The 13,505-nt window shown below is 46.0% G+C and overlaps 1 protein-coding gene across 1 annotated transcript in view; it reads left to right on the top strand.

Moving 5' to 3' along the window:
- Positions 1-6,425, top strand: part of pkhd1l1.1 (PKHD1 like 1, tandem duplicate 1) — a 39,384-nt gene extending 32,959 nt beyond the window's left edge. Inside the window, exons 65-75 of the mRNA XM_072706020.1 lie at positions 81-197; positions 367-532; positions 664-896; positions 1,037-1,204; positions 1,421-1,578; positions 2,444-2,579; positions 2,709-3,050; positions 4,497-4,648; positions 5,127-5,273; positions 5,680-5,833; positions 5,973-6,425. Of these exons, the coding sequence (XP_072562121.1) occupies positions 81-197; positions 367-532; positions 664-896; positions 1,037-1,204; positions 1,421-1,578; positions 2,444-2,579; positions 2,709-3,050; positions 4,497-4,648; positions 5,127-5,273; positions 5,680-5,833; positions 5,973-6,196 (1,997 nt within the window). The 3' untranslated portion in view covers positions 6,197-6,425. The remainder of the gene's footprint in view (positions 1-80; positions 198-366; positions 533-663; positions 897-1,036; positions 1,205-1,420; positions 1,579-2,443; positions 2,580-2,708; positions 3,051-4,496; positions 4,649-5,126; positions 5,274-5,679; positions 5,834-5,972) is intronic.
- Positions 6,426-13,505: the final 7,080 nt, after the last annotated feature.

Genomic DNA, 13,505 nt, shown 5'->3' with positions numbered 1-13,505 from the left:
ATGTTAACAATCCCTGTTGATGTTATTTATCTCTAATGCTAATAAGTCTTAATACTGCCTTGGGGCTGTGAACATGGCAGGTGGAAGGAGTGGAATCTGCTGGCCAACTTTTGAATCAGATCACAATCATGCACCTGAGGAACCTCATCATGGAATCACGAGCTACAACGCTATCAGTGGGCTCATGACAGTTACTGGTTAGTGTCTGCCTATTCTCTGTTCTGACAGCTGCCTAAAGCAGAACATCGCTGGGAATTTTACTTTAACAAAAGTTCCCTTTATGACTTTAGAGTTATTCAACATGAGGTTTGATTTGTCCGGTTTTGGAATTAAATATTCTGAACATTGTGTATTTGCTGTTTCTAGATACGGTGTTTGTGGGATTTGGAAGCACTTGCTCTAAGCAAACATCTGTTATCTTCATGACCAACCCAAAGAATGAAGATATGCAGCACCCACTTCAGGTTAAGAGGGTGACTGTAGTGGACAGCACAGAGGATGCAAAAGTGTTCATCCACAGGCCAGATGTGAGGTCAGGAAAAGCTCACAAGATGCCAGTCGTGTCACTGCTTGGGAAGGAATATGATTCTTTCCTGTACACTTCATCATCATTCTCTACCTTGAAACTGTCTCAGGGCAGTCCAACCTTTTTCTCCATAATAGGATGGTCAATCCTGCCAAGTGTCTGGACATGGACTGTGATGCCAAGAAGAAAGCTCTGCTCAAGGACCTGGACGGCTCCTTTCTGGGAGCTGTTGGGCACGTGGTGCCACAGTCTGAGTTTGAGTGGAATGGAGACAAGCGCCGGGGCCTGGGTGATTACCGAATCCCCAAAGTCATGCTCACTTACCTCAATGGGAGTCGCATCCCAGTGGACCAAATTGCCCCCTATAAAGGCAAGTGGCTCACATTTTCCTTTCTGTGCCTTGTCTCTGATTTTTGGTCAACCGTTTCACAGTCATATGTTTATGATTTATTCACAGTTGACCACTGAGAAGAAAAATAACGACCAGTCTGTTTTGACCAATCTATACAGGAATCATCCGAGATTCTAGCTGCACGTACATGAATGCATGGCAAAGTTACAAATGCTTTGGCCTGAATTATGAGATGCTGGCGATTGAGAGTCTTGACGCAGACACAGAGACCAGACGGCTGTCTCCAGTAGCTTTGCTGGGGGATCGCTATGTGGACCTACTAAACGGTTTGGTGTTTTCACACAGAAACAGTCTATCTAGTCTTAATGAACAATCAGAAAATAATTAACATGCATTTAGAAAACAGACACTGTAATACTTTGATGGCATCACTATCCATGCTGTTATATGATTTGTTTTCAAATGTAAATGCTGAAATATAGAAACAACATCCAGTGTGAAGTTATTTTAAAAAACATCCACTGATGTGTTTATTGGGACAGGTCCCCAGGACCATGGCTGGTGTTCAGGCTACACATGCCGCAGGAGAGTGTCTCTGTTTCACAGCATTGTGGCCACAAACAAGTCCTTTGATGTGTTCTTCACTAGCACTTCACCTCAGAAACTGCGTCTGATGTTGCTCAATGCCGACAACTCAAGGGTAAGTTCCTTTCACTTAAGGCAATTGAATGTTACAATAACTGTGGCAAGGTATAACACAATAATGTGCCTCACTACCGGAAAGATACACAGGTCAAAAAAAAAAAATGGTCGTCTTTGAGTATCAAGAATAAAAAAGTTCTGAAAAAAATATCATAACACAGACACAAAAAAAATCCATGTACACTGTAGCAGGTATAGGAACAGAAGCATACAGATAAACATGAGTTCAGAAAAAATGCTCCCAGCATGCAGGTTTATTATGGACAGCGAGAACAAGGGTGGACGAAATGTGGAAGGGCTGCATGGTCTGGAAGGTCCAGCAGAGTTGTTCATCTCAGTCAGGGTGTGGCTTTGGGCCCATCTGATGGGCATCAGCATGGCCATCAGCCATCAGCATGGCCTACACTGCACTGGGTTTTAGTTTTGGCGCCTTCCCAAATGTGTGCCAGCTGGGGTCATTAGGGGAAGCCAGGCCAGGAGGGTTAGGGTGACTTTTGACAGCTGGTTCGAAACAATGGTGCTGAAATTTTGGTGCTGACTGAAGTTGGCAGCTACCTGCATTTTGGCTGCAGCAGCTGTGGTTTCTGGGTTCTGCAGGTGATGTTGTGGCACCACAGTCTTTCTTTCATAGAACTAAAATAAGCCCTGAATACACCAAGCTGACCCTATATAGACCCTGAAGAGCAGAGCAGTGTGACACAGACTCAGATCCACCCCTGTGTCCTTCATTTTCAGTCTTACTATGTGAAAATTATACAATTATGTAAAAACTTTTTTGTTTTAATAAAGATTTTGCAGAATTTTGTTGTGTTGTAGGACTTGAGAATAATGATGATCAGGATGGTGAATTAATCTTTACACAGGCTGTCCGGGTGGCTATTTTTTACTCCAAACCTCAACGTTTAGATGTCTATGTTAACAAAAGTTTGGTTGCTCCTACCAACGCAATCTGGAACAGTGATAAAACAGACTTCACTCTTAAGGAGCCCACTTTCAAAGGTAAGATGTTTAAAAACCACTACCAGGCAATGTTTGTGATGAATGGCTGTAATGTAGAAGTGAGACAACTAGGGAGAAACCAAACAAGGCTGATGTGCTGAAATACCTTTCTTCTCTGACTTCTTCCAGGACAATTTATTCCAAAGCTAGAATCAGATGCTGCTGGGTCAAACTTCTTCGAGAGTACTTACAAAATGTTGAACATCCTGGTGAGAGGCTCCACCCCTGTGGAGATTCGTACCTCGCCGCTGCTCTTCATTTCCTTCCAGCTACCTGCCATGACAGAGGAGGAGTTCTTTGGTGACAATCTGGTGAAGAACCTGGCCCTGTTCCTAAAGATCTCTCCTAGTATGATTCGGGTCACCAAGGTAGTACGTGAAGGCCAGCAACGGAGACGACGGGCTACTGGCTTGACTGCGGTGGTGGTGATTAGCCAACCTCCTGTACAACAAGCCACCAACACAACCAATGGTGAGAGTAGTGATTCTACACAATTGCTCATTACATTGCTACAGGCTACAAACCCAGATATTTTTGGATAAATCTAACAAGGGTTATTATAGTTTTTTAATCTTCTTTACTCTATACTATTTTCAAATGTTTATGATAATAGCTCAATTGTAAGCTGCACAAAAATTGCAGTTTCCCCAAAAAAATTATTTGTACAATACTGTACAATATGTAGAGCTTTTGTTTTATACGCCTTCTCTATAAAAATGAAGAAGGCACCAGTCTGTAGGATTGAATTCTACAACTTCTTATGTTTCGTTAATTTCATTTGAATTTTACTAGCAATATTGCACTGATGTTTGTTACCATCAGAATCAGTCAGGACAATAAAGTAAGTTGCTATATACAGTACTGTACTCAAATGTTATACAGGTTAAATAGCTGGTAATCGTACTTTAGACGTTAAATGCCATTTAAGCCCGTAATTTTTGCTGAATTGCTTTTTCAGTCTTTTTTAAAGACCGTTGGACACCCTGTGCAGGAAAGAATCCCAGTTTTCTCCTTCAAATAATGCCAAGACAATGTGTAAATGGGCTTGCTTTGCCACTTTGTCGCATTAGCTGTGCCCTGACCTGAAATAGATACTAAGAAACTAATAAAAAAAACCAAAATGACTATTTTATTGGCCCAATGAATATAACCTCACTCATTCTACTTAGCTTCTTTCGACAGTTTGCACTCCGTATCTGCAGTTACGCATCTGCAGATTCAAACAACCGTGGATTGAAATTATTCAAGAAAAAAATCAGAAAGTTCCAAAAACTAAACCTGAATTTGCTATGTTCTGAGCACTACACTGAAAGTGAAATTTGGGTAGACTGTCATAGTATTTAGTTAGATGCTGGGGCGACTAAAAAGTAACGTGGCTTCATTCATTTTTTTCCACTGCTAACGTTCTGGTTTGCGGTTCTGGTGAGACTGAATGCCAGAGATCTGGTCCTTTGTTGTTTACCCAAACTGCTTTATTGTGCTAATAATGAAAGAGGCTGGTTATAATTCAGTATATGATCCAGAGTCTTTAGAGTGAAGGCTGTATTTTCCCTTGTTATTTGCAGTGTATTAGGTATTATAAGTAATCTAGAGAAGATTTATTGTATATGCGAGAATGTGCGTAGGTTATAAGCAAATACTGTGCTTTTTTATATAAGGGGCTTATAGCATCTGGAGATCTGCAGAAGGTCCTGGAATCAAGCTCCTGTGGATATGGAGGGCTGAATGTATAAGCTTTTTAGATTACCAATACGCTTTGTTTTGTGACGGACTCGATCTTCCTCACTTAATTTTAGTTAACAAGAATTATATATGGATGTAATGTATAGTATTTGTACTAAACACTTTAAATTTTAGTGGCTTCACTGACAATATGAGAATCTACTGTATAATGACAGCTGAATTATGTGCTCACAGAAGCGCAAGCCTACAAGGATTTGATGAACATTGCTAATAATTTGGGCCAAGCCTCTGCTTCTGGCAATCTAAGCAAATTAATTGGGATCAACGTTGGGGCTCTTGGGTTCATTCCTCCAAATCCTCCACCTTCTGACCCAACTTGGGCTGAGGTAAGATGGCTGGTTGGGTAAGACTCCCCTTTGTGTGTAATTTGACGGTGTAGGAGTTTTGATGTTTAAAGTGCGTATGCAGAGCAATAAACAAGCAGCATCCACTTAGCAGCAGCTAAACTTTGAAAGTGCTCTATAAACTATATATCAACTAATTCTATCTATATTCCTAACTTATTAAAAGCACACACTCACACAAAGCTGCATCAAGTATAACAGAAAATGCCTTCTTTGAACACAAAACTTGAATTCCACTGTTTGCTCCATTGCATGAATTAATTTTGTGGTTGATACTTTTTTGGCTTTTATGCTTTAAATATTTTTTCTAGTAACATTTTAGAAAGTTACTAAGTGCTATGGTCTGTATTGGTCATTTCTCAAAACACCTTTAGAAGTAGAGGAAGCTATCAACTTCCAGCACTCTTGTGTTCAGCTGAAAAGATAGATGAAGGATTGTCACTGGATTCCCATTTGTTAGGTGGCCACTCAGCAAGTCACCAGGGAGGCTCCCACTGCGCTCTTTGTGACCAGAGTGGACTCACTAAAGGTGATGGTGCAGCCTGAGGCTGGGGAGTTTAATGGCCCCCTTCTTCAGCAGCCCTCCATCATGGCCATCGATGTACAGGTCAGCAGACTTCAGTCCAAATAAGGCATATTAGCCTGCCTCAAGTAAGCACGAGTCATAATGTTGACAGATGTTAGACAGTTTTAAACATCAATTTATCATGGAAATTATACTGTTTCAAGAACCAAAAAATAATTTCTTTCTTAAATTTTTGTCTGTCCTTCACCCACCCCCACCAAAAACATTACAGAATTAAAAAAATACAGAAATAATGGGCAGAATTAAAGCAAAGGCCATATAAAAATTAAGAAATGAACTAGGGCTTTCCATTAAAGTACAATACAGTTAAAGAGCACTTCACTAGCAGAAGCAATCCGGCAGGTGGGGGAACTGAAAGGTGCAGGAATTTAGAATTTAGTTTTCCTCAGCAGCCTGTCGGCCAACACTATCTGTGGTTCCCCTGCAGGGAAACTGTGTGTCTTTGGGGATCACATCGCTCATGCTTACAGCATCACTGAAAAACTCCAGTGGCAGCAACATAGAGGGACTTATGGGGAACACAACCATCCCCTTTGATGGCTGCTGGGCGAACTACACTGACCTTTCCATCAGTGCTGAGGGTATGTGTCCTCTTTTCACTGTCCCACCCTTATTATGCGGATTTATACATATTTTTAGACTTCACTGCCCAATAAAGTGCATGTATTCTGACAGTCTGGTAGAAGATTAACACAAACACTTGCATTTTCATGTCTTTAGGTATCGGCCTGAAAATGTACTTTATTCTGAATGAAGTGAGCACTGAATCTAGATCCTTCAGGGTCGGGACTGGCACTGCAGCTGTTACTGGCACTGCAGCTCTTACTGGCACTGCAAGTCCTTCTGCTAGCCAGTCATCCACATTCACTGGAATACCACTGATGTTCTCTGCTTTTCTTTTTTGCATAAATTTATTCTTTTCATCTGTTCTTTTAAGAGTGTAAAATGTAATCTAACCCCTGTGGTTATCTGTGGACCTTTGTATTAGTCCAAATTCACTTTCTTTTAAAATAATCAAACATACTACTTTTTGTTTCCACTTTCAAACAACTATGAGCAGTTTTGTGTTGAGTAAATATCTGCTGGAAAAGTAAGAGAAGTTCTTATATTTACCCAAAGTTAATGATAGATTTTTAATTTAATTCTTAGAATGATGCATTGATAAAAAAAATATTTAGGTCAATAAACATGGAAATTTACGCATCATTTGTATGATTTTCTTGTGTTTTTCATTATCAACATTGTGTCAGCCTGGTGCATCTAATCTCATATTGGACATCTGTCAAAAGGAACATCCAACGGTTCTCAACAGTTGCAATTCTAGCAGTAGTTTATTTATCCCAAAGTGGCTTGCTACTAGGTGAGGTTAAATTGTTATGCGTCATGATTTGTTTCATTCTCAAAATAGTTTCTTCAAAAACAGCTCATTATACGTGCTGTATAAGAAGTCGAAGTTGTTCTTGTTTCAATTTAAATTTAAATAAGCAAACACCATCAAGCGACACATAAGAAACAGAACAGTCAAAAACATTTAATATTTATACCTTAATAAATACCTTACATTCCAACAACCCTCACAATACTCGGTATACAATGGAACTGGCCATAGGACCCTCATTCTTCTTAAGCTGCTATCATGGGGCCAAAAAAAGAAAACAGACAACAAAGCAGAAGGAGCAAGCAAAGGGAAAATCCAGGAAGAGGCTTAAAAACACCAGAATCTTCAAATAGGACTGAGGCAAAGAGTCCAGAGAGGCAAAGGGGAGTCAGTAGGCAGTCATTACCCAGGAGGCAAAGGGGGAGTCAGTAGGCAGTCATTACCCAGGAGGCAAAGGGGGAGTCAGTAAGCAGTCATTACCCAGGAGGCAAAGGGGGAGTCAGTAGGCAGTCATTACCCAGGAGGCAAAGGGGGAGTCAGTAGGCAGTCATTACCCAGGAGGCAAAGGGGGAGTCAGTAGGCAGTCATTACCCAGGAGGCAAAGGGGGGGTCAGTAGGCAGTCATTACCCAGGAGGCAAAGGGGGAGTCAGTAGGCAGTCATTACCCAGGAGGCAAAGGGGGGGTCAGTAGGCAGTCATTACCCAGGAGGCAAAGGGGGAGTCAGTAGGCAGTCATTACCCAGGAGGCAAAGGGGGAGTCAGTAAGCAGTCATTACCCAGGAGGCAAAGGGGGAGTCAGTAGGCAGTCATTACCCAGGAGGCAAAGGGGGAGTCAGTAGGCAGTCATTACCCAGGAGGCAAAGGGGGGGTCAGTAGGCAGTCATTACCCAGGAGGCAAAGGGGGAGTCAGTAGGCAGTCATTACCCAGGAGGCAAAGGGGGGGTCAGTAGGCAGTCATTACCCAGGAGGCAAAGGGGGAGTCAGTAGGCAGTCATTACCCAGGAGGCAAAGGGGGGGTCAGTAGACAGTCATTACCCAGGAGGCAAAGGGGGAGTCAGTAAGCAGTCATTACCCAGGAGGCAAAGGGGGAGTCAGTAGGCAGTCATTACCCAGGAGGCAAAGGGGGAGTCAGTAGGCAGTCATTACCCAGAGAGGCAAAGGGGGAGTCAGTAGGCAGTCATTACCCAGGAGGCAAAGGGGGAGTCAGTAATCAGTCATTACCCAGGAGGCAAAGGGGGAGTCAGTAAGCAGTCATTACCCAGAGAGGCAAAGGGGGAGTCAGTAGGCAGTCATTACCCAGGAGGCAAAGGGGGAGTCAGTAGGCAGTCATTACCCAGGAGGCAAAGGGGGAGTCAGTAGGCAGTCATTACCCAGGAGGCAAAGGGGGAGTCAGTAGGCAGTCATTACCCAGGAGGCAAAGGGGGAGTCAGTAGGCAGTCATTACCCAGGAGGCAAAGGGGGGGTCAGTAGGCAGTCATTACCCAGGAGGCAAAGGGGGGGTCAGTAGGCAGTCATTACCCAGGAGGCAAAGGGGGGGTCAGTAGGCAGTCATTACCCAGGAGGCAAAGGGGGGGTCAGTAGGCAGTCATTACCCAGGAGGCAAAGGGGGAGTCAGTAGGCAGTCATTACCCAGGAGGCAAAGGGGTGGTCAGTAGGCAGTCATTACCCAGGAGGCAAAGGGGGGGTCAATAGGCAGTCATTACCCAGGAGGCAAAGGGGGAGTCAGTAAGCAGTCATTACCCAGGAGGCAAAGGGGGAGTCAGTAGGCAGTCATTACCCAGGAGGCAAAGGGGGAGTCAGTAGGCAGTCATTACCCAGGAGGCAAAGGAGGGGTCAGTAGGCAGTCATTACCCAGGAGGCAAAGGGGGAGTCAGTAAGCAGTCATTACCCAGGAGGCAAAGGGGGAGTCAGTAGGCAGTCATTACCCAGGAGGCAAAGGGGGAGTCAGTAGGCAGTCATTACCCAGAGAGGCAAAGGGGGAGTCAGTAAGCAGTCATTACCCAGGAGGCAAAGGGGGAGTCAGTAGGCAGTCATTACCCAGGAGGCAAAGGGGGAGTCAGTAGGCAGTCATTACCCAGAGAGGCAAAGGGGGAGTCAGTAGGCAGTCATTACCCAGGAGGCAAAGGGGGAGTCAGTAAGCAGTCATTACCCAGGAGGCAAAGGGGGAGTCAGTAAGCAGTCATTACCCAGGAGGCAAAGGGGGAGTCAGTAAGCAGTCATTACCCAGGAGGCAAAGGGGGAGTCAGTAGGCAGTCATTACCCAGGAGGCAAAGGGGGAGTCAGTAGGCAGTCATTACCCAGGAGGCAAAGGGGGAGTCAGTAAGCAGTCATTACCCAGGAGGCAAAGGGGGAGTCAGTAGGCAGTCATTACCCAGGAGGCAAAGGGGGAGTCAGTAGGCAGTCATTACCCAGGAGGCAAAGGGGGAGTCAGTAAGCAGTCATTACCCAGGAGGCAAAGGGGGAGTCAGTAAGCAGTCATTACCCAGGAGGCAAAGGGGGAGTCAGTAGGCAGTCATTACCCAGGAGGCAAAGGGGGAGTCAGTAGGCAGTCATTACCCAGGAGGCAAAGGGGGAGTCAGTAAGCAGTCATTACCCAGGAGGCAAAGGGGGAGTCAGTAAGCAGTCATTACCCAGGAGGCAAAGGGGGAGTCAGTAGGCAGTCATTACCCAAGAGGCAAAGGGTGAGTCAGTAGGCAGTCATTACCCAGGAGGCAAAGGGGGAGTCAGTAGGCAGTCATTACCCAGGAGGCAAAGGGGGGGTCAGTAGGCAGTCATTACCCAGGAGGCAAAGGGGGAGTCAGTAAGCAGTCATTACCCAGGAGGCAAAGGGGGAGTCAGTAGGCAGTCATTACCCAGGAGGCAAAGGGGGAGTCAGTAGGCAGTCATTACCCAGAGAGGCAAAGGGGGAGTCAGTAGGCAGTCATTACCCAGGAGGCAAAGGGGGAGTCAGTAATCAGTCATTACCCAGGAGGCAAAGGGGGAGTCAGTAAGCAGTCATTACCCAGAGAGGCAAAGGGGGAGTCAGTAGGCAGTCATTACCCAGGAGGCAAAGGGGGAGTCAGTAGGCAGTCATTACCCAGGAGGCAAAGGGGGAGTCAGTAAGCAGTCATTACCCAGGAGGCAAAGGGGGAGTCAGTAGGCAGTCATTACCCAGGAGGCAAAGGGTGAGTCAGTAAGCAGTCATTACCCAGGAGGCAAAGGGGGAGTCAGTAGGCAGTCATTACCCAGGAGGCAAAGGGGGAGTCAGTAGGCAGTCATTACCCAGAGAGGCAAAGGGGGAGTCAGTAAGCAGTCATTATCCAGGAGGCAAAGGGGGAGTCAGTAGGCAGTCATTACCCAGAGAGGCAAAGGGGGAGTCAGTAGGCAGTCATTACCCAGGAGGCAAAGGGGGAGTCAGTAAGCAGTCATTACCCAGGAGGCAAAGGGGGAGTCAGTAGGCAGTCATTACCCAGGAGGCAAAGGGGGAGTCAGTAGGCAGTCATTACCCAGGAGGCAAAGGGGGGGTCAGTAGGCAGTCATTACCCAGGAGGCAAAGGGGGGGTCAGTAGGCAGTCATTACCCAGGAGGCAAAGGGGGGGTCAGTAGGCAGTCATTACCCAGGAGGCAAAGGGGGGGTCAGTAAGCAGTCATTACCCAGGAGGCAAAGGGGGGGTCAGTAGGCAGTCATTACCCAGGAGGCAAAGGGGGAGTCAGTAGGCAGTCATTACCCAGGAGGCAAAGGGGGGGTCAGTAGGCAGTCATTACCCAGGAGGCAAAGGGGGAGTCAGTAGGCAGTCATTACCCAGGAGGCAAAGGGGGAGTCAGTAGGCAGTCATTACCCAGGAGGCAAAGGGGGGGTCAGTAGGCAGTCATTACCCAGGAGGCAAAGGGGGGGTCAGTAGGCAGTCATTACCCAGGAGGCAAAGGGGGGGTCAGTAGGCAGTCATTACCCAGGAGGCAAAGGGGGGGTCAGTAGGCAGTCATTACCCAGGAGGCAAAGGGGGAGTCAGTAGGCAGTCATTACCCAGGAGGCAAAGGGGTGGTCAGTAGGCAGTCATTACCCAGGAGGCAAAGGGGGGGTCAATAGGCAGTCATTACCCAGGAGGCAAAGGGGGAGTCAGTAAGCAGTCATTACCCAGGAGGCAAAGGGGGAGTCAGTAGGCAGTCATTACCCAGGAGGCAAAGGGGGAGTCAGTAGGCAGTCATTACCCAGGAGGCAAAGGAGGGGTCAGTAGGCAGTCATTACCCAGGAGGCAAAGGGGGAGTCAGTAAGCAGTCATTACCCAGGAGGCAAAGGGGGAGTCAGTAGGCAGTCATTACCCAGGAGGCAAAGGGGGAGTCAGTAGGCAGTCATTACCCAGAGAGGCAAAGGGGGAGTCAGTAAGCAGTCATTACCCAGGAGGCAAAGGGGGAGTCAGTAGGCAGTCATTACCCAGGAGGCAAAGGGGGAGTCAGTAGGCAGTCATTACCCAGAGAGGCAAAGGGGGAGTCAGTAGGCAGTCATTACCCAGGAGGCAAAGGGGGAGTCAGTAAGCAGTCATTACCCAGGAGGCAAAGGGGGAGTCAGTAAGCAGTCATTACCCAGGAGGCAAAGGGGGAGTCAGTAAGCAGTCATTACCCAGGAGGCAAAGGGGGAGTCAGTAGGCAGTCATTACCCAGGAGGCAAAGGGGGAGTCAGTAGGCAGTCATTACCCAGGAGGCAAAGGGGGAGTCAGTAAGCAGTCATTACCCAGGAGGCAAAGGGGGAGTCAGTAGGCAGTCATTACCCAGGAGGCAAAGGGGGAGTCAGTAGGCAGTCATTACCCAGGAGGCAAAGGGGGAGTCAGTAAGCAGTCATTACCCAGGAGGCAAAGGGGGAGTCAGTAAGCAGTCATTACCCAGGAGGCAAAGGGGGAGTCAGTAGGCAGTCATTACCCAGGAGGCAAAGGGGGAGTCAGTAGGCAGTCATTACCCAGGAGGCAAAGGGGGAGTCAGTAAGCAGTCATTACCCAGGAGGCAAAGGGGGAGTCAGTAAGCAGTCATTACCCAGGAGGCAAAGGGGGAGTCAGTAGGCAGTCATTACCCAAGAGGCAAAGGGTGAGTCAGTAGGCAGTCATTACCCAGGAGGCAAAGGGGGAGTCAGTAGGCAGTCATTACCCAGGAGGCAAAGGGGGGGTCAGTAGGCAGTCATTACCCAGGAGGCAAAGGGATCCAGAACGCAGGGCAAAAACCAGAAACAGGAAAACATGCAAGGGTCAAGACAAGAATAGGAGCACAAAGTAACATATGCTTGGCATATGTCTAGCAAATGGAAGCTAGGATACAGAGATGTAAATACACTGTGGAACAGGTAATCAGGTGGAGAAGGGCTGGGAATCGATTCCAAAAAGAATCAGCTCCCTGATCCCAGGCAGCTAGGAATTGAGAATCAACTTCAAAGCAGTTCACCAAAATGTTTCAGTTTTGAGTTCTCCACATGCCTGTCAAAAAATGAAATTGCATGGATTTGGATGGAGGTTCTGTGAATGCCAAAAGTGGAGTTTTCAGGTCCCGAGAGTACAAATCCAGATCAAGATTTTGTTTCAACCAAACAGTTTAGTATAAAGAGTCATAGTCACAGAGTACTCAACTGGCTGGCTGAAACAAAATCTTGGTCTGGATTTGTACTCTCAGGACCTGAAATCTCCACCTCTGGTGAATGCTGCGTGTTGATGACTGCCTTGATTGGTCGCTGTGGTGTTGTCACTTTGGCAGTTGACATTCTCATCGGATTGGATTAATTATGTTGACATCTGAATATTACATCTATTTAGTTATGTCCCTCGGATTTTTCATTAATATTGGCTTTTTGGTTGATTACAATGTTATAATAAAACACACCACATGAGCGTCCTCTGGGAGTTAGGGAAATATGTATAATATCAGTGAGAAAATAAACCCTATTAATAAACTAGCCATCCTTTCATTTTATTTTTGTGCAAAGCTTGTAAACAAGCCTGTCACAATGCGGGAAGGATGGAGGCAAAGGCAGGCACTGGGGAAAAACCAAGGGGCTTTATTAAAGGGAAACACAATGGTAGAGGAAAAGGAAAATGGACGACAAGGGGTCAAAACTAGGCAGGGCGAGCCAGGAGCATACAAAGGGCGCAGGGCAAACGGAGGGGCACAAGCATGACCGGACTGGGGAGCTCTGAGGAGGCACTATATACACCACAGATGAGGGAGCAGACGAGAGCCACCATGGACGAGAGGCAGGGTTAAACAAGGCACAGGTGAGGCTCGTTAGAGCCACACAACAAGGAACACGGGGGGAAAGGGCATCTAGGGTGTGACAAAGCCATAAATGATGAGGTATGGTATAATATATATCATTTAAAAATGTATACACTATATTTCCAAAAGTATTGGGACACCCCTCCAAATCATTGAATTCAGGTGTTCCAATCACTTCTATAGCCACAGGTGTATATAATGCAGACTGTACGGAGTTAATTTTGTGCCAAAAGTATTAATCAAAATTTTGAAAACCGCAAGCAAATTATTAAGTATCAGAATGAAAATATTTATTCCAAATATCAAAAAAGTCGAATAAAAGCATTTTTTCCTTCTTCTTCTTCCTTCTTCTTTTGTTTTGCTTCTGGAATGTTTTTCTTTGCTTTTGAATTTTTTTTTGTTTCTGGAATATTTTTCTTTGCTTTTCATTTTTGTTTTTTTTGCTTTTGGAATGCTTTATTGCTTCTGACTTTTGGCACTGTTTTAACGGGTGGGCGGGCCTTAGCAGCTTACACGTCTATTGGTCAGCTGGAATTTGGAGTGAACACGCCTTTATCCATCTGAGCACGCCCACTCCATGACGCTTCAGAACATCGCAACATGGCGGGAAGCTCCGGAGCCACTTTACAGCATGGAATTGCATC

This window comes from Paramormyrops kingsleyae, chromosome 23 (assembly GCF_048594095.1).
Source record: "Paramormyrops kingsleyae isolate MSU_618 chromosome 23, PKINGS_0.4, whole genome shotgun sequence".
NCBI lineage: Eukaryota > Metazoa > Chordata > Actinopteri > Osteoglossiformes > Mormyridae > Paramormyrops > Paramormyrops kingsleyae.
Note: the sequence above shows the minus strand (reverse complement) of the source record. Positions and strands in the feature narration are given on the sequence as shown.